We start from the raw sequence: 26920 nt of genomic DNA, 5'->3' as shown, positions 1-26920 counted from the left end.
TATTTAAAATATCGCATTCAAAAGGAGCTCTTTTTTAGATTTACACATTATTTGATTACAGAATCACCAAAGGAATTAGTAGCAGTGGCTACACCGATCCTGCTGAGACAAAGTTTAATGAAAAAATATTGTAGGTCCTAAGCTCCGGGTAAGAATTAGAATCCTCCATTCTTTCTACGTCATTGCTTTTTTGGGAGCAAATCAGTAAATAGGATGCACTGTAGTCCCATGGACTGAACATTGATGATTCTTTGGTACTTTATAAAGTGGAACACTGTAGGACTATTGTTATGTGCAGCATAAGATTGCAGTGACAGTTCTGTGACAGTGCTGTAGTGCATTAATGCACAGACTATGGTAATCAATTCTGAATTTTGGGGAGGGTGGTTGCTTCTGAAAAGACTAAGTTCATTATACTATTGTTATTATTTATTATTTGCATGACGGTAGGATATCTTTAAGAACTCATTTCCTTAAATGTCACCTTTCTCCACCTTTTCTTTGGCTCTTTCCACCTCCCATCTTAAGTCAGTATATTAGTCTCATGCAGTGCAAGAGCTGCTGGGTACATCATTTCTCAGGTGACCTATTTCCAGTACAGGTACAAAATCTGTTTCTCATGTTAACATCCTATAAGTACATTGCTTCATACACAAACCAATAAACTCACAAAGTATATCAACACTGTGTGATATGCCATATTTCCCATGCCAGTTTGAAAGAAAGCAATCTGCAGCAGAGCAAATGAATAAGATCACATGTCAAGATTTAGAAAAGCCCTACTCTGCTTAATTCCATCCCTTCAAGAAATGGCATCAAGGAAAATGTTCATTCCTTTCTGTAATACCATAATAATTGGTGGAAAAATTCATAATGTAACTCAAAGGCCAGAGAACTCTGAGGTAGGGGTCTAGAGTTCTACTCCTCGCTTGGCCACTGAACTGTTGTGTGACCTCAGACAAGTAACTTCCACTGTCTGTGCTTTGGTTGCCCCTACAACTGTTTGTCTGTCTGGTCTAGTTAGACTACATTATTCGGGGCAGGAACTCTCTCTCAAAAGGTATTTGTACATTGTCTCTAGGAGATACTGTAATACAAATAATAAATAATTCAACAGGGAAGCTTTGTTTTGGTAGAACTGTATTACTTACTGTGCCTGGCAAGAAACAGGTAAAGCAGAAAAAGGTGATTCTGGTAAACGACTGAGATGTTTTGTCATAATAAGAGAGAGAAATGAGGGCGAGACGAAAGGATTTTCCCCAGATTCACTGATCTGCTGTCTCCAGCAGTGACACGAGTGGCACCTGCCTCGGTCTTATTACTACTCTCTTTTGTGCTACTTGAGGCACTTAATACTAAAACAGAGGTAGAACTACTTTTTCATCTCAGGAAGAGACTTTCATACAATATGATGGTGGATCAATGATTTGTCTGGATGTGGTAATGATGGTGAAAAAACAAACAAAAAACCACACAGGGCATTCAGAGACTGATTAACAGCTTAGTGAGAAAATGCTTTTTGCAATATCAAAGTTCTTGTGATAGTAAGATTGATATATTGGAAAAACAGACTAAAAGTTCTGTAGAATGAAACGAAGCCATTGGCATGGAAAACTGAGACCCAATTAAATTAATGAAAAGTATTTCCTCTTCCTGTCAGAGCCCCAACTACATTTACTAGTGTCTCTGATGCATCACATGGACATTCTTCTTTGGTCAGTGTAGACATAGGGCTACAACTTTAAAACACTGTGCATCAAATGTGCAAATCAAAGTGCAGACAGAGACACAAGAATAAAAAGGTATAGCAGGCTGTTTTATGCCATGCAAAAATAAACTCTATGCCTAAAAGCAGGCATGGGGAATGGGTGGGTCTCATTCTTACTTTCATTCATGAATTTTAATTGAAAATTGTATGAACATGTAAAATATGCTTGAGAAGATCAACTAAGCAAACAGAATTACATATATCTATAATATGTGTGTATAAATTAAAGCAGAAAAGATTTTATTAATTTAGTTAAAAAACAAATAGGCTACTTCAATGTACTAAAACGGAAAATAATTAGTATAGAAATTAAAATGCTATGCTTTTTTGATGTACTGTGGCCAGGGTTTGTTATCCTAACCTTAATAGAAGTAATATGGAGAAGAGCAACAAACATAATTAAAGGTATGGCACAACTTCCAGTATGATAAGATTTCAGAAGCTAGGATTATCTGAACTTTGAAAGGAGAAAGATGAGAGGGATCTTGACGGAGGTAGAAGAAGCTTGAATGATGCAGCAAAAACTGCCTAGTCCTTGTTTTTATCATCTCCAATAGTGTGAAAACAAAAGACAGGTTATTGAACTGAAGACAATAAGGAAATATTTCTTGGTACTGTAAATAGTGAACTTTGAAATTCACTCTCATTCAGGTAAAATTAGAGTAACTGGGTACATCTACACAGCAATAAAAGATCCTGTGACATGGCTATACTGGCTTGGATCAACTGACTCAGGCTCACAAGGTTCAGGCTTGCAAGGATAAAATGTGCAGTGCAGACATTCAGGCTTGGGCTAGAGCCTGGGTTCTGAAACCCTGCAAGTGTGGAGTGTCTCAGAGCCCGGTCTTCAACCTGAGCCCAAATGTCTACACTGCAGCCTGAGCCCTGTGAGCCCAAGTCAATTGATCTGAGCTCTGAGACTCAGTGCTGTGGGTTTTTTATTGCACTGTAGATGTACCTATTAAGTCAAATACTACAGCTAGATTTAACAAAACGATAGGATAATTTCATTATCACAATCAAATTTATGACATCTGCAGCTAAGCAAGCCACATTAACACAAGGCTAATCAAATCTCATGCCACCAGCTTAAACCCAAGCACATGAAGGGTAAAGGAATTCCCTTTCCCACTCAAATGAACATTACAAGTTGTCTAGGTGTATTATGGATTTTTCACCATCCTCTGAAGGAACAGATATTTGGAACTCCTGAAAACTATGTGGGAATACACAGACAAAGCCATATGATCCAGCACAGCAAATTTTATGTTAATTCTCTTATTTTACAGCTACAGAAATACTGTTGTGACAATAGAACAGAAGTGCAACAATTCAAAGGAAAAAGCCATACAGTTTTATAAGACTAAGTAGTCACCACAGAAATTTCTTAGAGATGGATAATTGAACAAAAATTCATTTTGGTTCTTTTAGAAAATTAATAGCAATTGAGAAAGTCACACCACATGAACCAGGTTTTGTCTGCTGTGGTAAAAATATCTACTGTAGTCCTATAAAAAGGATGATTAGTTTAAGTAACAGTAAACTCAACTACAGAAATAATCTATAACTGGTTAGAATAGACACACATTTATAGAGTTTTTCGCATGGAACACTAGACTACATATTAATTTTCCTTTAGATACATACTATAGTTTTATCAGTAAATCAAAGTATGAATTGTATCTCCTTGCTAGTTTTCCATCAGTCCTAGGAGATATCAATCAAAACTAACCAATCAATCATAACCATAAAGCTATCCAGCCTCTATTCAATATCAATGGGAAATTAAAAATAATGTAATTTGTTAAAGACATCCGTGATTCAGATATATCTGGGGGTAACTAGCTGAAATCTCATGATCTTGCTAAGATTCAACCTGAACAATCAGCTTCTTTCCTACTTTAAGACTGACAGGATGCGATATGGAGCCTTTCACCTCTAGGTCACTGTGACCAAAAGTTACCATCTGAAGTCTCTTCCGTGATAGATGTGAAAGTGGTGCCAGTCCACTTTGTAGCTGATGGTTTCCATGTTGCAGCTAGCAACTATATTGGAGTGTCCACAGAGTAGTCAAAGACTGAATAGGGATGGAAATGCAACTATCCTTATGTTCCTATATGTGGTCCCTCCAGTACACAGAGATGAAATACAACAGAAGAAAACAAAAAATTAAATCCATGAAAATAGGTTTTCGAAGTTCTAAACAAGGGCCACAAATAGGGAAAATATAAATATATTCATACTGGTGACTCCTGTTGTCTTAACCTGGTGCCCTGCTTACTCCTCCCACTGTCATTCAGTCTGGATGACCTCTAAATCAAAAACTTGGCACTTCAAGTGAAGTACAAGGTACCTGTATCATGATAGTTCAATTCCATTATGAAAGGGTCTGAAAGGGCTCTATCCAGTTCCTAGGGGTGGATTGGTTTTATTTACAACTATATACTTGAGTGAAAGATTGTCAGCATGCATATTAGTGTGAAGATTCCCCTACTGCGAGAGATACCCTATGGCCCTCAATTTTAGCTTGTGCAAGGAAAGGGAAGGCTTCCGCGTTCAGTTCACAAAAAGGCTGTAATGGAGAGGAGTGTAGGGAGCAGCTGCCAGGAGAGGGAAGACTCCCTTTTACTTCCGACATGGGGATGAGGTGGGAGGCAGAAAGGTAAGAGTGCATAAAATCACTGTAAAGACGTCATGATCAGCAGTGCTGGATTAAAGAATTTTGGACCCTGTGCACTATAGAAATTGCTCCTCCCACCAATTCACTCAAATTTGTCATGACAGAGGGGCAGCCAGGCCAAAATTAAGTGGTGCTAGGACCCTGCTCTAGCTCTGCTCCAGCTGCTGCCAGCCTTGCATGGCATGAACCTGGGCTGCTCAGTAAAGTGCTCCTGCCTCAAATATATCCCACCTCACACCTAGACACCTGAATGTCCCTACCACTCCACATATACCCCTAATGTGCCGGGGGCTGCTCCCCCCAGCTCCACCCCAGGTTCTGCCCCCACTCCACCCCTTCGTCCAAGACGCCACCCCGCCTCTTCCCACCCCGGCTCTGCCTCTTCCCGCCCCGTTCTGTCCCTTCCCCTGAGCACACGCGGCCCATGCTCCTCCCCTCTCCCCCCCAGTGCCTCCTGCACACTGTGGAACAGCTGATCGTGACAGGCGGGAGATGCTGGGGGAGGAGAGGGAGGCACTTGGGGAAGGGGGAGGCGCTACTGGGGGGCTGCTGGTGGGTGCCAAGCATCCATCTTTTTTTTCAGCAACCATGGACTCAGCGCCTATGCAACACAAACCTCCACCAGCCCACACTTACCCTGACAGCCCCATACACATTCCAGTAGCCCTGACACACAACTTGTTCACTTCCACCACCTTGAACACCTCCTGCTCACGCCCAACACCTCACTCTACAGTCCCCCAACACTACCCACATAGCCCACCAGGGCCGGCTCCGGGCACCAGCTCAGCAAGCAGGTGCTTGGGGCGGCCAAGGGGAAGGGGAAGGGGAGGCACATCCGGCTCTTCGGCAGCGGGTCCCTGGATCCCTCTGAGAGGGAAGGACCTGCCACCGAATTGCTGCCGAAGAATAAAGCGGTGTGGTGGAACTGCCGCCGATTGCGATGGCAGCTTTTTTTTTTTTCCCCCACCGCTTAAGGCAGCAAAAACCCTGTAGCCGACTCTGTAGCCCACCAACTTGCCACCAGCCCCTCACCCACCACCCCCAGGACCAGCCTGACAACTCATTGACACCTCACCCCCCCACCTCTTAGTACTCTGCTCCCATTCCAGGTGGCTCCTCCCATTTCTAGCTCCACTCGCTCCCATAGCCTGCCCTGTACTCTCATGGGTGGGTCAAATCTGAGTGAGTGGCGTTGCCAGGTCACAACACCAGAGCCCTTTAAATCCTGCCCGCAGTTTGGCGCCCAGGCTGGGGCTGGGATTTAAAGGGCTCAGAGCTCCCCGCCATTGAGCCCCGGGCCCTTTAATTTGAGAGTGCAGTTCACGCCATCCTCCAGATCATTAATGAAGATATTGAACAAAACTGGCCCCAGGACCGACGCTTGGGGCACTCCATTTGAAACCCTTTAATTTGCCCCTGAGTCCTGGGGGCTCCCAGCCACCTCTGCAGCTGGGAGCCCTGGGTTGATTTAAAGGCCTTGGGGCTCCCAGCCACAGCCGGTGGGTGCCCCAGGGCCTTTAAATCTTGAGAGGCCCCGCCTCTTCCGGATGAGGCCACGTCCCCTCAGGACTCCAGCAGTACCAGTAAGTCCTGTAAGTTACTTTCAACCCTGAATGCCACTTACTCAAATCTGGCCACTCCACCTCTCCAGCATGAAAATCTGGCATATTGGGTCTCAGGATGACCCATCCAAATCCAGTGGTTGGGTCCACCCCTGAGGATGGGACCCTGTGCAGGTGCACTTAGTGCACATTGGTTAATCTGGGCCTGATGATTAGGAGGCAGCCTGAGAATGATTAGCTTAATGAAATACAGAGAACACAAAAGCAACAAACTCCTTAGAAGAGAAAATATTTAAAATGTTTAAAGTCTGAGGAGGCAAGAGGGATAATAAAAGTAACAATAGTAGTAAAATGGCTAATTTTGATACTTAGTGTTTAGTTTAATACAATTGGTTCCCTATATCAAGTAGCCCGTCTGGAACACCTTAGGCATAACCATCTGACACTATCATTGTCAGGACACAGGACCAGACTGATCAATGATCTAACCTGGTATGACAGTTCCTATGTGATTGGATCATCCTAATTGCCTACTCTTTGTTATAGAAAGTTAAAATGTCTCAGATAAATCTTTGACTATAATGAAAAAAGCTTCTCTGGAATCTGAAACCTAAAAATTAAAGCATTACATTTAAAATAAGATATCGCCTTAATGTAATTTACTCACCTTAGTAAAGTCCATTAAATTCTCTTTACTTTGTGCCTTAAACATAAAAAGAAAGATTAAACATAAAATGTGATCTGTTACCAACTGTTATTTTTCTAGACCTTCTGCTTCTCTGTAAGAAGAATGAAATATGTAGCGATCTATACATTATAATTAATATTTTAAAATTAACTAACTTCCTTAAGATTCTGAATTTTAAAAAAATAAATGAATATTTACTAGCTGAATGCCTCATTACAACATGGAAAGAGATTTCAATGGACACAGGCACATCTTTGGATACCTACAATGTTCAAAAGTTCTATCTAGATTAGAATACAGCTGATTCTTCAATTAAAAACATTTTAGACACAAGTAACAACTTCCTTCAAAAGCTTGCTCCTCATATGCATTGAGAAAACCTGAGATCCTGAATATAGTGTACTTCTGCCCAACAATAAATAAACAAAATCAATAATAGTTTAAAAAAAAAAAAAACAAGAACTAACCCCATCCAGGAACAGCTTGCATGTACACAGGGGGGGGAAGTCTAGACTCGATCATTTTAAAGAGATAATTTCAAAGACAATGTCAAAGCGGTAGACCTAAAATTAGAGCTCACAGCTGTGTTTTGGTTTGGAATCATGAATATAAACACAGTGTCATCCCTTTGCTCCTTTTCTGTGCTGTACTGATAAGTAATCAGGTATCAAAATATACAAGAATATTCTCTAATATGTTCCAGAGAGGGTCACTCTTGTATATTTTTAAATTGTTCCAATTCATAAAAACCAAAGCAGATGCAAAATTCAAGGTGCTGGGCTCCAGTGTTTTTTGTCACTGGGTGATGCGGAGACCCATATTTTGCATAACATACACATTTTCTATATACAAAAATCCTTCTTATCTGGGACACACCTATTCGTTTCTCACTCAATGGCTACTAATGCTAGACCCAGAGCATTCCTGGTCAGCCACCCCAAAGCCTTTTCCTGCGGTCAAACCCAGTTTTGTCATCGTTGTCCTGCCCAACTACAGTAGTCCCCCTCCCAAAGTCTGTGGAGGAAACAGAAGATTCCCGGCCCCTTACCACTCCCTGTGCCCCACCCCCCAACAAAAAGGATGCAAACTCCAGTTATTAGGGAAGGCCTCTTCCCAAACAAGGGAGGATGCAGAATGGAACCACTCCCTCACAATCTTCTGGAAATCTATTTGAGAAACGCAGACACAAACAGATAACCAAAAAGGAGAGGTCAGGCAACTGCTGTAAGGAGAAGACTCAGGGACTGGACTGGGAGAGGAGCATTTAGGTGGGGACTGCAGCTTTGAAAAAGGTACCGATAACAGATTTGTAAGATAATTGATTAATTTTGTACGGACAGGAGAGAAGGGAGGAGAAAGAAAAGTGAAGGGATGAATTTTGGAGTGGGGGGGGGGGGGGAAGAAGTTGGAAAAAACAACCAACCGATGAATTGAGGGGAGATTGAAATGACTGATGAATCGGAAATGGAAAGGGAAGAGAAGATAATTGATTAATCTGATTATAGGGGAAGAGAAAATAATTGAGGAATTTGGCAGGGAGAGAGAATTGATCAGTGAATAGGTGAATGTTGATTAAATGCAAGATAACTCAGTTGGAAAGTGAACAGTGAAATCCTTGCTGATCTTAAACACAAAAAAGAAGCTTACAAGAAGTGGAAGATTGGACAAATGACCAGGGAGGAGTATAAAAATATTGCTCAGGCATGCAGGAGTGAAATCAGAAAGGCCAAATCACACTTGGAGTTGCAGCTAGCAAGAGATGTTAAGAGTAACAAGAAGGGTTTCTTCAGGTACGTTAGGAACAAGAAGAAAGTCAAGGAAAGTGTGGGCCCCTTACTGAATGAGGGAGGCAACCTAGTGACAGAGGATGTAGAAAAAGCTAATGTACTCAATGATTTTTTTGCCTCTGTCTTCACAAACAAGGTCAGCTCCCAGACTGCTGCATTGGGCAGCACAGTATGGGGGAGAAGGTGACCAGCCCTCTGTGGAGAAAGAAGTGGTTCAGGACTATTTAGAAAAACTGGATGAGCACAAGTCCATGGGGCTGGATGTGCTGCATCCGAGGGTGCTAAAGGAGTTGGCGGATGTGATTGCAGAGCCGTTGGCCATTATCTTTGAAAACTCATGGCAAAAGGGGGAGGTCCCGGATGACTGGAAAAAGGCTACCGTAGTGCCCATCTTTAAAAAAGGGAAGGAGGAGGATCTGGGGAACTACCTCAGTCGGCCTCACCTTAGTCCCTGGAAAAATCATGGAGCAGGTCCTCAAGGAATCAATTCTGAAGCACTTAGAGGAGAGGAAAGTGATCAGGAACAGTCAGCATGGATTCACCAAGGGCAAGTCATGCCTGACTAACCTAATTGCCTTCTATGAGGAGATAACAGGGTCTGTGGATGAGGGGAAAGCAGTGGATGTGTTATTCCTTGACTTTAGCAAAGCTTTTGATACGGTCTCCCACAGTATTCTTGCCAGCAAGTTAAAGAAGTATGGGCTGGATGATTGGACTATAAGATGGAGAGAAAGCTGGCTAGATTGTCGGGCTCAGCGGGTAGTGATCAATGGCTCCATGTCTAGTTGACAGCCGGTTTCAAGTGGAGTGCCCCAAGGGTCGGTCCTGGGGCCGGTTTTGTTCAATATCTTCATTAATGATCTGGAGGATGGCGTGAACTGCACTCTCAGCAAGTTTGCAGATGACACTAAACTGGGAGGAGTGGTAGATACGCTGGAGGGTAGGGATAGGATACTGAGAGACCTAGACAAATTAGAGGACTGGGCCAAAAGAAACCTGATGAGGTTCAACAAGGACAAGTGCAGAGTCCTGCACTTAGGACGGAAGAATCCCATTCAGTGTTACAGACTAGGGACCGAGTGGCTAGGCAGCAGTTCTGCAGAAAAGGACCTAGGGGTTACAGAGGACGAGAAGCTGGATATGAGTCAACAGTGTGCCCTTGTTGCCAAGAAGGCTAACAGCATTTTGGGCTGTATAAGTAGGGGCATTGCAAGCAGATCGAGGGATGTGATCTTTCCCCTCTATTCGACATTGGTAAGGCCTCATCTGGAGTACTGTGTCCAGTTTTGGGCCCCATACTACAAGAAGGATGTGGAAAAATTGGAAAGAGTCCAGCGGAGGGCAACAAAAATGATTAGGGGGCTGCAGCACATGACTTATGAGGAGAGGCTGAGGGAACTGGGATTGTTTAGTCTGAGGAAGAGAAGAATGAGGGGGGATTTGATAGCTGCTTTCAACTACCTGAAAGGGGGTTCCAAAGAGGATCGATCTAGACTGTTCTCAGTGGTAGAAGATGACAGAACAAGGAGTAATGGTCTCAAGTTGCAGTGGGGGAGGTTTAAGTTGGATATTAGGAAAAACTTTTTCACTCAGAGAGTGGTGAAGCACTGGAATGGGTTACCTAGGGAGGTTGTGGAATCTCCTTCCTTAGAGGTTTTTAAGATCAGGCTTGACAAAGCCCTGGCTGGGATGATTTAGTTGGGAATTGGTCCTGCTTTGAGCAGGGGGTTGGACTAGATGACCTCCTGAGGTCCCTTCCAACCCTGATATTCTATGATTCTATGAAAGTGAGGAGTAACTAAGGTGAAACTGCCTGGTGTTTGTGAGGGGAAAAAAATGAAGTATGTGTGAGAGAGGTTGGGGTGAAGTGGGCACATGTGGAGATCAAGGAGCGCACAAGCAAGCAAGTCCATGAGAGTGAGCGGGAAGTATCAGTGTCATGATGAGTGTCAGATTGTGCTTGTGCAGCTGGGGCAAAGGATGAAATGGTGCTAAGTCTTGCCTTTTTTTGGGTGGGTCCTACCTGTTCTTGTCCTCCTTCTTGTGTCATTATTATTTATTTAGCCTAGGAGCCGCAGTTATGGACCAGAACCTTACAGTGCTAGACACTGGACAAACACACAAGTTTGCATTACACAATCATCCTGTTCTTATCTATTAATCTTATTAGGGAATTACTAGAGAGAAAGAGGAATTTGTAGCTGAAAGCTAATCGCCATGTTTCCAGGACAGCAGTGAAAGAAACACTGAATAGCTGGGGAATGGGGTTAACCTCTTTGAGTACTCTGCTTCTGTGTTTCTTCATAGATGGCTCCATAACACTGAGCCTAGAGTTTTCCAGAAACTGGGAGAAGAGGGAGGTGAATGACCAATCTAAAAATTATTGTAACACTACAAATTCATTTTAAACTGAATTTATAATTTACCTCTCTAATCTGCTTAATCCAGGCCTCCCTTCCAAGGAACTCCTGATGCAGGACTACAGGAGCAGAATTTAAACTAAAAGCCACAGAGTCACTAGATTTTCCTTTAATGAATGGCTGGAGGTCCGAGTGTAGCTGCAAGAGAGGATGAAAACATTTTTGTTAAATAAAAAAAAGATTGGTACAATTTAGTTTATAGGGACTGAAATGATTATCTCTAGGTAAATAAAAACTAATTTAAAGAGTAGAAAACCCAGAATGGTGTGAATAACTCCAGTGCAGACTAAATTCACATGACTTCAGGAAAGTAGTACTTCCAGATTAACAAACCAGAAACTTCATATATCAAAAAACTCTTAACATTAAAATTGCTATACTTTTACCATATGTTAGACAATGGTGGCTTTAGACTTCTGATATCTCTGCAGCCACTTGTGATCCTGCTCCTCCAGGAGGAGCCCAGCCCTACATATACAGGGCCGGCTCCAGGCACCAGCTTAGCAAGCAGGTGCTTGGGGCAACCACTCCAGAGAGGGGTGACACGTCCAGGTATTGGGCGGCAATTCGGCAGAGGGTCCCTCCCTCCCGCTCGGAGCGAAGGACCTCCTGCTGAATTGCCGCAGATCGCAATCACGGGTTTTTTTTTTTTTTTTTTTTTTTTTTTTTTGCTGCTTGGGGTGGCAAAACCCCTGGAGCCGGCCCTGTACATATACACATTCAACCATCAGCCAGAGACCTATCTCCAATTCCATGTCCCTCGCTCTATTCCTAAACTGTCCTCCGCTTTGATAGCTGTACTTTGGCTCCACCCTCCTAGCTCCATATTGGGGGAGTGATGGGGGTTGTTTATCAGAGGCTTCAAAAAAGTGAGAACAGTTTGCCACAGCTGGGAAGGGGTATGAAATCGACAGGTGGGTAGTAAGGTAAGGGAGTGGGAGAAAGAGAGTTGTTAGTATGTGGTGGTGAGAGTGACCCAGTCATTCATGGGAAGGACTCTGTTCTTTACAATTGTGAGTGGTATAAGAATATTTTCCATTTACCAGGATGTGTGGAAGCAGGGGCGGCTCTAGGATTTGCACTGCCCCAAGCACGGTGGCACGCCGCGGGGGGCGCTCTGGCGGTCGCCGGTCCTGCGGCTCCCGTGGACCTCCTGCAGACGTGCCTGCGGAGGGTCCGCTGGTCCCGCGGCTCCGGTGGACCTCCCGCAGGCACGCCTGCGGAAGCTCCACCGAAGCCGTGGGACCAGCGGACCCTCCACAGGCACGCCTGCGGGAGGTCCACCGGAGCCGCCTGCCGCCCTCCTGTGGGACGCTGCCCCAAGCGCGTGCTTGGCACGCTGGGGTCTGGAGCCGGCCCTGTGTGGAAGTTACTTAATGCAATATGAATACATTTCTGATACACTGAATATTTTATAAATAGTAGTTTTCTGTGACAAGCATATGGCTCTTTATACATATTGCCAAACAGGATAATTACAAGTGAATTCATTCAAAGTATCCACTAACTCAGACCCAAAAGAGGCTCAAAAGAAGAATATTAGAGAGGTTCTCATCTACCCTTTCAGTGGAAGACTGAACAGAGAGAAAAGGCATACCTTATGACTCATAGACATGTTCTTTCCATACTGAAATGCCATATCCTGGATCTCAGCATCATGCTTTGCTAATTCCATTGCAGCCTGGCAGCTTTTTGCCAACAAGGCACTATGGGATAGGAAAATCTGTTCTTTCCAAGTTGATATTCCAATATCATGTGTAAGACAGTTTTCCTGAAAATGAAATGCAGGGTAAAATGAAAAAGCTGAAACTATGACAATATCAGACATAGGAAATTAAAAACACAGCTATGCCACCTAGGAAACTACCACCTACTGTAAATTCCAAGGCTGTGGACTTTAATGTGTCATGCAATACAGCCACTCACCCAAAGAATATTCCTGCATGAGGTGATGGGAAATGTGAAAACATTACAGCGCGTTTTAATTGCTGAATTGTAGAGCTGCTGCTCCCCCCAAAAAACTAAAGCGTGTAGCGCGTTCAATGATCTTTATAATCAGTTTGCCTCTGAATTTTCATGTCACTACAATATGAACATTGGCACTACAATTACATTCTTACTGACTTGCTGGTTAAAAAGTGTCCTTTGCAACAAACCACTCACTGGTACCTCTCACCAGCAAACAAGAAAGAAAAGAACTGACCATTTAAATATTGAGTGGCATTTCTAACCAACAACATGTCAAGACATTATCTGATTACATTAAATGCTACACTACAGCTTCTTCCTATAAATTCTAATATATATGGGATTTTAATGAAGAAGAAAAAAAAAGACCAAAGGCCTGTAAAGAATGTTTTGGGGATGTGTCTTTTTTGCTTCTCTATTCTAAAATAAGCAAGTCTTGATTTTTTTTACATTAGAAATATCAGGAACGTCAAGTTTCAGTTTCTCTGGAGGACTCTGGTAGATCTCATAGATGTTCATTGTGAGCTACAATCCCTAAACTGTAGGATCAAGGATGCTAAACCTTTAACAGTCTCTTTTTATCCAAAATCTTAATTGAATTTATATTTTAACAAAAACAAAAGAAAATATAATCAGTTTTAACAATTTGATTAAAACACTTTTCCCCAGTCAATTGTTCAACTTAACTCTCTTGGCTCTTGTGACATCATTCTAATTTTTATATATACATATATAAATGTCAAGCCTTCTTTATTAATTGTAAAGAAGTAAAAAAGATCTCAAAGTCCAGTTTTTGTGACCCTTTTGCAGGTCCCCTTTAAAAAAGTAAAGGAAACATAGGTTATAAATGTACATATGTAGAAAAATGGTTTCAAAATTTAAATATTAAGCATCATATTTAATTTCTCAATACACTGAAATTTACAGCACTGACTGAGCCAAAAGGTAAAATTTTAAAAAGTGAGAAAACAAACATCTAACAAGACCCCCTCCCCTACAGTTACTTAGGGTGACCAGATGTCCCGATTTTATAGGGACAGTCCCGATTTTGGGGTCTTTCTCTTATATAGGCTCCTATTACCCCCCACCCCCTGTCCCGATTTTTCACATTTGCTGTCTGGTCACCCTACAGTTACTTCAATTAAATTGCTTAGAAATGAATAAGAACTAAATCTGTGTGACCTCAATTTTCTACTGGGTATTATCTGTCATGAATTTTGTAACAAATGAAATAAAATCCCTCTATTCAGCTCCAATCTTCCTCCCTTATGAATACTGCCAAGTAGTACTGCATTACTGGATAGAAAATAATACGAGACTGATGGGAAAATTAGCAGAATTCTGTAATGCCAAATAACCAAACATTGTATCAAAATTCCATTGCCTTCAGACATACCCTTGCCCTCTTATAGGGAGGGGGAAAGAACAGAAAATGACATGTTTGCTACTATGTATGTGATAACAATTTACAAAGTCAAGATTAAACTTTAGGTAGGTCCCATTTTACTACCATATTTGCTTTGTAATGCCATAGTTCAGCCCACAACATATGCAAGTTTCCATGATTGGTAGAATGACAAAAATGATAAATAAGAACTGGTACCAGAAATAAATGTTTGATCATTTTCTCACTCAGGCATAGGTTAATTTAAAATAATCTAGCAAGGAGGTAGCAATAGCTCAGTGGTTTGAGCACTGGCCTGCTAAACCCAGGGTTATGAGTTCAATCCTTGAGGGGGCCATTTAGGGAACTGGGATAAAAGTCTGTCTGGGGATTGGTCCTGCTTTGAGCAGGGGTTTAGACTAGATGACCTCCTGAAGTCCCTTCCAACCCTAATATTCTGGGAAGCTATGATTCAATTTTTTTTTTACTCAGGACCAATCAGCTAAAATAAAAATGTGAGCCTATTAAAGCTTATTGGATGAAGATTAGGACAACCAACTAGCAGTGATTTTTTTTATTTTAACCAGCATGAAAAGAGAAGTAAGCTAGGAAATTTAACAAAAACAATCATTTATGAAGTTACAAAGTCCTTAAAATGCTAGCTGTACCAAGCCTCTGAAACATTCACATCCCAAATACAGATTGTGACATCACTATGAACTGAAGCTACTGAAGAGACCCTGCTAACCTTACTCATTGCAAGTAATTCTACATAATTTTGCAAAAGTGCCATCTTTAAGACAAAAATATAGAAATACTAAGTATTTTTGTGACCTTCATTTAAAGTCTTGAAAATATTTGAGAAAAGCGGAAACTTATTCTGAATTTCTACAATTTTATCTAAAAGAAATACTTTATTTGGGCTATTAATGTGGCAAGACTTCACCAGATGACCTAATTTCTGCTCTTTCTGTAAATCCAGTGCAACTCCAATGAAACCAATGGATTTATTTATACATTTACAATGACAACACTAAATTTGTCCCTAATAAAAAGTGATTTTGGATACTGATATTTTAAAGATGCTGATTTTTTTTAAAATATACAAATTTTCACTTTTTGTCCTTAAATGTGGAATTGTGAAAAAGTTGTTAGAAAGATCTGGGCAAAATCTTAACATTTAAAAGTTTACCAGTATTACATTGCTTCTACTACAGGCACTTTGAAAAAATGTTCACTACTTTGCTGTTTACTTAATATTTTTAAAAAACAACAAAATACTATACAGCTTTTGTATGTATTCAAAATCTTCAAACATCAAAAATACATATTTGAATTTTCTATACTGAAAAAATATGCTAAAAGGTAACATATTGCACTCTCTTAACATGGATATTGAGAATCCCCTGTGTACATAAAAAAGCATGTTCAGTCTAATAGGAGTTGTCTGAAAATATATCAATATAAAAATTTCAGAGCTAATCTATAATACAATCCAGTCAGAGAAAGTCTTGGCAACCTTCTCCCAGTAGCGCTCTATGGTAAAAATACTTAAACCAAATACCATGAAGGCAGTCATCTCCTCTCAGTGAAATTTTTGTAAATTGCATTGCAACAACTGGATTAGGAAAAAAACATTGTTTCGCAAACAAAACACCTACAGCTGTGGTTCAGCTCAACAACATTATCTCCAGAGAAAGCTTGTCATGTGTTAGTTTGGCCATGTTTACACTAGCAAGCTTACAGCGGCGCAGCTGTACCAATACAGCTGTGCTGCTGTAAGATAGCTCACGTAGCTACGCTATGCAGACGGGAGAGCGTTCTCCTGTCAACATAAAAAAACCACCTAAATGAGCAGCAGTAGCTGTGCTGGTGGGAGAGCATCTCTAAATCATGTGAACACATCAAGGAGAAAAACTTTAATTATCTACAGACTGCAAACTACATGAAAACTGAAGTTACATCTGTGCAGGTGAAATGGGTGGACTTTCTCCCTTTATTTTTTGAAGCTTCCATATCAGTAAGATGAAGGGGTCACTGGATGGCTCAAAGGATTGATAACAGAATTTGGAAACTTCCACCTTTACATCGCTTTAGTTCATGATCAGACATTTAGCATCTGATGACTGGTTAGTGGCATATATGAAATAAGGCGGTGGTTTTAGTTGTACTCATTCGTAGGAGACATGATGCGTCTAAATCACAAAAGAAACCATCACAACTGGCACCACTGCTGGCTGTGTCTGAGGAGCCAAAAACAGAATGAACAGTGACTGAATTAACCTCTCATCCATGGAGGCAGACCCTCCAAGATATAGTTAAGGCACCCTGGGGAAGCCAGTACTGGAAGACATTGGTCTCCAGGCCTGTCAATCCAGCACTTTTCTAAGCATTAAATTCAATTGAAACCATACACATGAAAGTCTAGCAATTGGTTTGTTTTTATTATTAGATCTATCTTGTGTGCAATATTCATATTCTCTTTGTTCCTTAATGACTTGACAGTTTAAAGTACAAAGAAACAACATTGCCACTTTTCACACTATGCAACCTAACAACTGATGCTTTAAAAGTTTATTTTGAAATAGTGTAACTGCAAGTGACAAACCCTACGTAAAACTGATGCTCCCATTTCACCAGCCTCAAGATCAGTAAAGATATTTTCATTTTATACAAATATTTATCGCTTTGATTTTAGAAATTAATTGGCTTGCTGGGAGGTAAAACCATTACATTCTCAGGCAGTGCTTAAACTGTAAAAATACTCTTTCTAGGCAATGAAAAATAGAAAGAGCTTCTAGAGAATCGTCACGTTTTACACCAAGATTTTTACCATTTATACCTATCACATTTATGGTAGCAAATATTAAATTAATTGTATGTACTTAATACAAAGTGGCACTTAAAATTCCTCCCCCCCCTCACCAAACTGCCTTAACGTAGTTCAAACTGGTTTGTGTGTCTCCCAGAGAAGAACTAGATGGTATTTATATAAATACATGTCATGATTCATTTGTAAGCATTTTCAGCACTGCATACCAATGTTACAAAACACACACCTTATTGGAGTGCTCCAAAATGCATATCAAGAACTGGCAGGACTCAAAGTCACACCTTGTGGATGAAAAATGTAGACATTCAGAATACATTTTATAACTAATGTTTTTTTTATTTTGATACACAGCAGTACTTGCTTTGCCACCTAATCTTGCACAATGTGAGACCGTCTAATCCATTTACAACTCAAACTTTGGTCTAATCTTCATTAGAATAAAAATGCATAGATAAATCAAGCATATTTTAATTTTGATTCAATCTCAGCATTTGAGTTTTAAATTGGATGGTTCAACAACTTTATTCTACACAGAAGGATAAAAATAAGTCAATAAAATTATGGATCTCTAATGGTAGCAACACATTTATCCGACAATACATTTTCATTTGACCGATGGAAGCTTTAACAGATGTCTTCCTGCTTGTTGGACATGACAGGGAATGTTTTATTGGTCTATTAATACATGCCTTCAGCGCTTTGTGAGGAACAAGGGTGAGCGCAAATGGGCCAATAAAACACATGCTAGAGTGCTCCAACACTTTCATCATGACACTCTAAAACAATAGAATTTTTTTTAAAAGATGGTTGGGAAAAGTTAAATTTTAAACATATCCTTTTACTACAAAAAGTAGTTCATCATGGAGGACTGCTTCAGACTGCCTAGAAAAGAGTAAAATCAGAGAAAGGAAAAATTGATCTGTGCTAGCCTTTCATTTATGTGGGGTTTTTTTCCTCTTTAATTTTCACTTTCATTTTGCAGCGACTCTCTAATTCGAATTTCTTGTCAGCCTGTTTTGGCCCCACAACAGAGGCACTTTAAAAAAAAACAGCTAGATTTCTTGCTGGAGCATGAGCCTGACTGCTATGCTGTTAGAAGGAGGCTACTTTTTAGTTTGTACTGAGAAGTTGTTTGATTTACCTCCTTAAGTAAAGGTTGAAAGCAAGCCAGTTGCCTACAGTGTACAAAGCATGGCAGCTGAGTGGGAAAAGAAATGCAACTTCCCCTTTAAAATTTACTCATCTGAGAAGGGCTGGTGACCAAGCATCGAAGAAAACTGCGGCATCCCAGCTCCACCAACCCTCTGTGCTTGGCAGGTGGATGAGGCTCACTGAGCAATTATTTTCAATTCAAAAGCTATATTGGGAGCATTTAAAAGGAAAAGTGCATCCATTTTGATGAGTACAATAGTCTAAAAGTTGATTAGGGAAAGGAGCACTTGCCATGAATAAACTGTGGCTATTTTTAAAACGATGGCTTAACAATTGTGTAGCGCTAATATTTAAATCATGTTTAATTTTAAAATATTAAAATGGCTTTTCTTCTGACTGACTATTAACATTAGAAATTGCTATGCAGTCTTACACAGCATTCCCATTCCACTGTTAAAAAAATGGCATAATCAAGCTGGGTGTCTCTAGCACGAGACCTTGTGAATATTCATATTCAGGAACTAAGGAAAAGTAGTGCAGTCTTCTTTTCAAAAAGCTCCTGATTTTTCATTTAAGTGAATAAGAATGATCTGGTAGGTAAAGTGCAAGACTAAGAACCAGTGCATCTAAGTTCTTGGCTCTACTACAGCCTTGCTGCATGACTTTGAAAAAGTCACTATACTTTGCTGTATCTCAGTTTTCTCATCTGTAAAATGGGGGCAGCAATACTTCTACTACTCACAGGAGTTTTGAGGCTTCCTTTGTTAATAAGTGTAAAGTGCTTTGATGGAGGCACTCTAGAACTGCAAAAGTATATTGTAAATATTTTAGAAGAGGTTTGTAAGTTTTAGAAGGCCTACTCACTCCTAAAGAGCTGAGCATGGAGGCTGGGATCACCATAAGTGGTATTTTTCTTTGAAACAGGGCAACCACACCCACAACTGAACCGTCAAGAAAAAGACCACTTTGACACTGCTATTCATTGCAGCCCACAGTGTGTAAGAGGCACCTTGGTTGGTTCGAACTTTTAATTTCAACTAGATGTAAGTTTGAGAAAATGGAAGACAATTGGGAGAATCTCTTCCACTCACACTCATAAAACTAAACTTTAGGCTGCCTTTGCAACTAAAGCCTATAGCTTTTGGTTTAAAGTATCATTCAGAATAACAGAGAAAGGGAGGAATCTATTTTTATTTGCCCATTTCAGTTACATAATGGTTTTACTCACTATACAAATAAGATGATGATGAAGAATGGTCAACTAAAAAGTGATAAAATGGGCTGGTCACGGATTATGTGTGGCTTTGCAAAGGAAAAACGATAGTCAGAGCTGTTATATAATTGCATCCAATAAATGTCTTCAAGGAGTCTATAAAGGCCAATCTGCTCAGGGCAAAAATACATTTAATCTTTATAAAGGGTCATCCCATGATGGTATAACAAAAACATTCCAAGGGACCATAGGCCTAATGTGTCAGAGAAGAGTGAATTATGGCAAATTATGTAGTTCACTGTAAAAGATAGCTTAAATCTAACAAAGTGGACATCTAGCGCAGCTCACCACAGACTGTTGAACAAAAGGTGTTGAACCAAAATGTTGTATAGCACATGATGATTGTAAGCACCATTTTATGGTCATACGTCTCACTTGAAGCCCAATTTTTCTGCCTCAGACCTTAAAAATATTCCGTTTTTCCAAATTCATAACAGAAGAGTCTCTGTTATGAAGAATGTTATCTACTAACATCTCTATATAAGAAACAGAAGTTATCTGACACTGGAGATTGCAGTGACATGGTAAATTATTACATTACTGTTTTACATCTGGTAACTTCAGATCAGATTGTAGATTTGGTCACATATTGTGACTTTTTGTTGCAACTAAGATGGGACCACCAAATAACGTAGCACATGTGGCAATGTTTGCTCAAGACATGTCCAGGACATGGATGCAGGCAGAAAGGGGTGCTTGCACTGGCAGAGTAGTGTGGGGAAGCTAGCAAAGATAATATGTGTAATTATGAAACAAGCCTCAGTGTTCTCCAACTGGTTGAATAGACCATAAAGGAAGTAAAGTACCGGTAGATCACACACTTGTTTGATATGGGCTTGACTGGTGGCCATATCTGACCAACTAAAAGTCTAATCTTTAGATACTATACTATGTGTTAATTTATATTATTACAATGTACTAATTATGTTTAAATTAATCTGGTTTCTTTTAGTACTCCCAACTCTTGCCAGACAGAATAGCTCATTGCTTACTATAAAAACAAAACCATTCTTTTGGTATGTTTAACTTGACATTGTGCAGCTGGGCTCAGTGCATCTTACACTTTCCCCATAACCTATGCTTGTTGAGTGCTTTATAAGTGTTGTAGAACATTCCATTTTTCAAGCTCTTCTGAGGTAGTATGATTGTCTCCTGACACACCCCTCAGACCAACATGCTGCCAAGTAAAGAGAAATAGGACTAAGACCTGCTGCAATGGCAGACACCCAAAAAAGTTGAGAACATTTCTAGTAATACAGAGGATGTGGTTAATCTAAAATGTGCAAATGAAATCACAGTGAAGCAGCCCCATTGCTAAAGTCAACTATGGAACTTTACCCTTTAAGAAAAGCTATTTTAAGTAAAACATAGATGAGGTTTGGTTGTATTTAGAAAAACCTGACTGGCTTATATAAAATACAATTTTAAAAGTTATTTTAATATATTTGTATTAATAAAAATATGCTTTTCCTTTTAAAATATACCCTTGCATATAGAGCTTGAGAGAGGTAGCTTAATTGGCAGACTGGAAGACTGAAGTCATCTGTTTGTCTACAGATTAGGTCAGGGGTGGCAAACCTGAGCCTGAGAAGGAGCCAGAATTTATCAATGTATATTGCCAAAGAGCCACAGTAATACATCAGCAGCCCCCCCCCCCATCAGCTCCCTCACCCCGCTTCCAGTGCCTCCTGCCCACCAGCAGCCCCGCTGATCAGCGCCTCCATCTCCCTCCCCACACCTCCCGGTTAGCTGTTTCGTGGCATGCAGGAGGCTCGGGGGGTGGGGGGGAAAGGGGGATGACTGAGGGCACAGTAAGGGAGGGGGAGGGGCAGGAAGGGGTGGAGTGGGGATAGGGCTTGTGGCAGAGCCAGGGATTGAGCAGTGAGCATCCCCCGGGATATTGGAGAGCTCCAGTCCCGCTGTCGGTGCCTATAAAAAAAAGAGCCGCATATTAACTTCTGAAGAGCTGCATGTGGGTTTGGAGCCACAGGTTGGCTACCCCTGGATTAGGTATAGCAGGTGCAGAAGTAGTTCAAACTTCCCACATAGTTTTGCTCATGTGCCTCAACCCTAACCTAGAGGGATAACTTCTAGGAGTGAGAGAATAAGACATTCTCCATGCCCTTTCAACCTTTGGCTGATGTAGGACTACCATTAACAGGGATGCCAAGTGTGATGGTAATTTATATGATCTAGACTTATATCCACTTGGAACTAAACTGAGATAACTCATTTCACTTGCTCTGAACAACAAAATAGCAGTGATTAACCTGAGCTCTATTTTAAACTGAAGACTTACAAGTGAGAGGCTCCATATGCCATCACTTATCCCCCAAGCCATCTTGCCTCCCAATGTTATTCCTTTAAGATTAATATTTCTGAAATGGCTTGCCCAGCTGAGATTGTTTCTATTAATATGCTCCACTTAAAAAATATCATAGCTTATAATGTGCATATGTACACACTTATCTCAATAGTGTAAATCCATGCTTTTTGATAGAGTAAAAACATGCTATTAGGTGAAATGAAGAGGTAATAATAATGAGGAATCTAAAATATGAACTTCCTAATACACACAGTGTTAAGAGATAATCATGGTAAAAGAAACAAGATTTCTTAATTTACTATTCTGCCAAAATGAAATCGCTTTAATAAGTGTAGCCAAACACTTCTTTGAAAGTTCTGTTAAATGAATCAAAAATCTTAATTCCAGTTTCATCAAAAGAATCAAAGCACTTCATCAGAGTTCCTGCCATGCAGCAAAGTAACAACACTAGTGTGGCATATTTGTATTTGTCTTTGAAATAAACTTTGCACCTCAGAGTCATGTAAATGATTGAACCATTTTCTTTTACCAGGTCAACTACTGTATGTGATACATGCAAGAATGACTTTTTTAAAGAGGAGCATAGCACAGCTCCTTGTGCCTCAGCATGAGACTTCCATTTAGCTCACCTAATAAAGCTGCTACATTTAGGAGCAGAAAGGTCCTGGTTTAAATTTTGGCTTCAGTGGCTGCAAATTGCATACACTTAAGCAGCCAGGATATGAAAAATTACGTGAACTAGCAAAATGTACATATACAATGTATTTGTCCACCAGTTCACAGACATGTTGGTCCCCATTTTTTAAACCTTTTAATACTAATGAATATGTTTCCAGCCCACTATTTTCAGGTATTACTATGTGACTGTTTTAACAGAACCCTTACTAGAGGCATTACTAACTGAGGTATGTGTAGTGTCCATGGTAACTGCAATTTTGTTTACTAATTAAAAATTACAGAATATCTCTCTCTAAGCATTTCTAGTGGTGTCCATCACCCATTATGGCAGAATTGAGGTGCTATACTAGAAGTATTTCTGAAGCTTGCTGGGACTGTAATTAGTCCTTTTCCCCCTTCCCTTTAAACAAACAAAAAAGTCATCATGCTATTTAATGTTGACACACATGTATTTAAAACAAATCATTTGAGTAAAGTGCAAGGATTCAAAAGTCTTACCTCTGATAAGTTAGAATTGTCATAGTATATTCCTTGCACTAAGTCACCAATTGCACTTGATATGAGCTCCACAACCTGGAAAACAAAACAAAAAAACCCCAACATTATTTTTTAAATATGATCAATGACCTGATTGTCAACAGAGTGCCTAGAAGCCTTACTAACATTCCTTGCAGGATCATAGCTTCGAAAGACTTCATGGGCTACCAGAAGAGATTCTGGCAAGATTATTTTTGCCACCTAATGAGAAAGAAACCAGATCCAAATCTTCATACTGGAACCTCAAGCAAAGTCCTTTCTCTTTCTATCAAAGCTTTAAGTTAATACAAATGAGAACCAAGTAATATTTATTTTCCTAAGAGTGTGAACTATAGAGTATATCCTCACAAGGATATACACAGTACTCCTAAATCCCAGTTCATGAATATGAGACAATAAGCCCATCTGGGTTTGTTGGGGTTTTTTTGCTGCCAAGTAGATATTTCACTATATACATCTCACTGGGAGCTGCTAAAATTCTAATCTTCACTGATAATACAGAAAAAGTCAGAATCCATCGAAAGCTAACCTTTCAAATGTGATCATTTGGTATTTGAGTGTACTGGGAATGCTCTGTGGATGTATTTAGTGCATGGCCTAAGGGTCAGCTGTATTCAGAGTGAAACAGTCTGCAACACAGGAATGTTTAAATCAGATTTATCAATCTGTATTATCTTCAGGCTTCAGACTTTTTATTTCATTCAAGTGAAGCCTAAAAATCTGAACTTGATCCAGAATGTAAAACAAGCAGTCCATAGTCTCACTGGAACTACTGTACAATTTAGAACTGTGTGCATGAACTGTCTTAATTGGAACAAAATACTGGGATTTACTGTAAAATTAAATGCAGCCATTTCAAATGAGCACACCTTAAGGCTATCTCTTTAGTTGTGCTCACAAAGTTTTAATTTCTTGAATGTTTAATTTCCTATGTGTATGATTCTATATCTGATTCCCCTCTTTGCTTCCTAAAATTCAGTCTAGTTCTTATTGAATTAAAGGATTTTGTTTCAGCTTGTATCATTCTTGTAATTGAAGACATTAAGTTAAACGATAAAGCCCCAAACAGAAATGTCAATGTTGAGGCATGCTTTATTTGCTAATAAACACACATTCTGATGCTAGCTTTAAGTATTTGCAACAAAACTTTTTAAAACACTAATTCTGATACATATGCTTACAGAGAGAGAGAGAGAGAAATAACTTTAGAAATGGTGCTCATTAGCAGCTCTTTTTTTTCTCCTTGTGATGCATATGGGTTAATTTGTAAGACCTATAAAAACAGTCTCTTAAAAAAAAAATCATGTTGCCATTTAGGTAACCAGATACTTAAGAAATATTGTAGCAATATGAGCTGCAGAGGAACTGAAAGGACAATGATCCTACAGTGTTACCAGATGTGTTGAGCTATTTAAGCGGGGAACAGAGAAAATGAGGGGCTTTTTTTGAAGGTATCAGATAAACCCTATTCCCAAATCCAGGAGGATTGAGTATCGCCAATAGGTCTATGAAAGTCTGTAACCAAATGCCCAGCATCAGATTGTATTACAGTTTATACAAGCAACATCCCAAGATTCTTCTGATGGCTGAGACACATAATACAGATCAATCACTCACTAAAAAATGTTATGGTTTGTGAAACAGTCTGAGCTCATAGACCTATACTGGTAATACGAAGAGGAATTTACAAAGACATTGAGTCCTACTCTAAATGTCAAAGTGATAGTATGAACTTTTAACAATGCATCTGGCTGTGGATAACCAGCCCTTTTCCTCGCTCCCCTGAAACTCTAAACTGAGCAGGACCAAATTAAACACACTGTTTTGGGGTTTTGCTTCCAACCCACCCCCAAAAAACAATTCCATTAGCAAATGACAATTTTGCTGACTTAAGTGACTAAAATGATCTCCATGAAAATGTTTATCAAAACTTGAGCCTAATTTTCTTGCAATTTATATTATGCATTTTTTCTATTGATAGAATTCTAGGCCACTCTATACATAAAATAGAGTTTAAACCACTACTATATATGAGGTGCAAGATATTAAATGGTAGTAATATCACAAACACTGCCTCCTTTCATCCCCACCCTGAAAGCACTCAATTTCCTTATATTTAAAAAAAAAAAAAACCCTGCAAGATCTCACAGACCCTTGGCAGGGATGACAACTTTTATTTTCAAGACCAGGATGGGACACTTGTCTTTAAAAGACTGTCACTTCATCAGATCTTAATCTGCTCTATGAAAAAGTATCTGCTGTGCAACATCAGTGGGCTGGAGCTTTGGGCTGCAGGGAAAGCCATGGAAAATAAGACCAGTTATGCTTCTAAATGTGTCCCAAATGGTTTTAAAGAAAAGAAAACACAAGTTAGGGTCAGCAGCATTTAAACGGTCAAACAAATACTATCAAGCTCTTATATAATGTTTTACAAAGGAGGCAAGTAACAGTATCCTTATTTTAATGATGGGGAAATTGAGGCACAAAGAGGTGAAGTGACTTGCCCAATGTCACTCAGCAGGCCACTGGCAGAACCAGGACTAGAAGACAGGTCTCCTGAGTCCCAGTCCAGGGGTCTATCCACTAGCCCACACTGCCTAGTTCCACACACTGACATCTTTTTTGAAGATCAGGCTTGATAAAAGAAAGTTGTATGTTAACTTTGACTATTTAGGGGGCCACACCTGACCCTTTCATTTGTCTTCACATACTTGAAAAAGAGAGGAGGTGTCTACATATGAAAAGGATGGACAGTAAGGCTATGGCTACACTAGAGAGCTTACGGCAGCCCAGCTGCACGCTGTAAGCTCTATAGCAGGGGTCGGCAACCTTTCAGAAGTGCTGTGCCAAGTCTTCCTTTAGTTACTCTAATTTAAGGTTTCGAGTGCCAGTCATACATTTTAACGTTTTTGGAAGGTCTCTTTCTATAAGTCTATAATATATAACTAAACTATTGTTGTATGTAAAGTAAATAAGGTTTTTAAAACGTTTAAGAGGCTTTATTTAAAATTAAATTAAAATGCAGAGCCCCCCGGACCAGTGGCCAGGACCCGGGTAGTGTGAGTGCCACTGAAAATCAGCTCGCGTGCTGCCTTCGGCACCCGTGCCATAGGTTGCCTACCCCTGCTCTATAGTGTAGCCACTCTAAGTGGATGGGAGAGAGCTCTTCTGTCGGCTTAATTAATTCACCCCCAGCGAGCGGCAATAGCTATGTCAGCGGAAGAGCTTCCCGCTGACATAGCGCTATCCATACTGACACTGGCGCTTAGGCTGGTGTAATTTATGTCACTCAGGGGTGGCTTATTCAGATCCCTAAGGCCTGGTCTACACTAGGAGTTTATGTTGAATTTAGCAGCGTTAATGCGATTTAACCGTGCAACCGTCCACACCAGGATGCTAATTAGTTCGACCTAGAGGGCTCTTTAGTTCGAATTCGGTACTCCACCCCGACGAGGGGAGTAGCGCTAAATTCGACATGGCTATGTCGAATTAGGCTAGGTGTGGATGCAAATCGAACTTAGTAGCTCCGGGAGCTATCCCACAGTGCACCACTGTGTTGACGCTCTGGACAGCAGTCCGAGCTCAGATGTTCTGATCAGCCATACAGGAAAAGCCCCGGGAAAATTTGAATTCCTTTTCCTGTCTGGCCAGTTTGAATCTCAATTCCTGGTTGGACATCGGGCCGAGCTCAGCAGCACTGGCAGCGATGCAGAGCTCTCCAGCAAAGGAGTCCATGCAATCTCAGAGTAGAAAGAGGGCCCCAGCATGGACTGACCGGGAAGTCTTGGATCTGATCGCTGTGTGGGGCGATAAGTCTGTGCTTTCGGAGCTGCGCTCCAAAAAATGGAATGCAAAGACCTA

At 40.4% G+C, this 26920-nt stretch overlaps 1 protein-coding gene across 7 annotated transcripts in view; it reads right to left on the bottom strand.

Moving 5' to 3' along the window:
• Window positions 1-26920, bottom strand: part of PDSS2 (decaprenyl diphosphate synthase subunit 2) — a 171699-nt gene that overhangs the window by 12842 nt on the left and 131937 nt on the right. For 6 of the 7 annotated variants that reach the window (XM_039528882.1, XM_039528878.1, XM_039528881.1 and 3 more), the window contains 4 exons: window positions 23021-23095; window positions 12506-12679; window positions 10915-11046; window positions 6681-6716 (listed from right to left, as the gene is read on the bottom strand). In XM_039528882.1, the coding sequence (XP_039384816.1) occupies window positions 6681-6716; window positions 10915-11046; window positions 12506-12679; window positions 23021-23095 (417 nt within the window). Of the gene's footprint in view, window positions 1-3387; window positions 3895-6680; window positions 6717-10914; window positions 11047-12505; window positions 12680-23020; window positions 23096-26920 lie in introns of those variants that run through there. The other variant, XM_039528879.1, reaches the window with a different exon arrangement.

The sequence above is a fragment of the Mauremys reevesii genome, linkage group 3 (assembly GCF_016161935.1).
Source record: "Mauremys reevesii isolate NIE-2019 linkage group 3, ASM1616193v1, whole genome shotgun sequence".
NCBI lineage: Eukaryota > Metazoa > Chordata > Testudines > Geoemydidae > Mauremys > Mauremys reevesii.
This window is presented reverse-complemented; position numbering and strand designations above follow the sequence as displayed.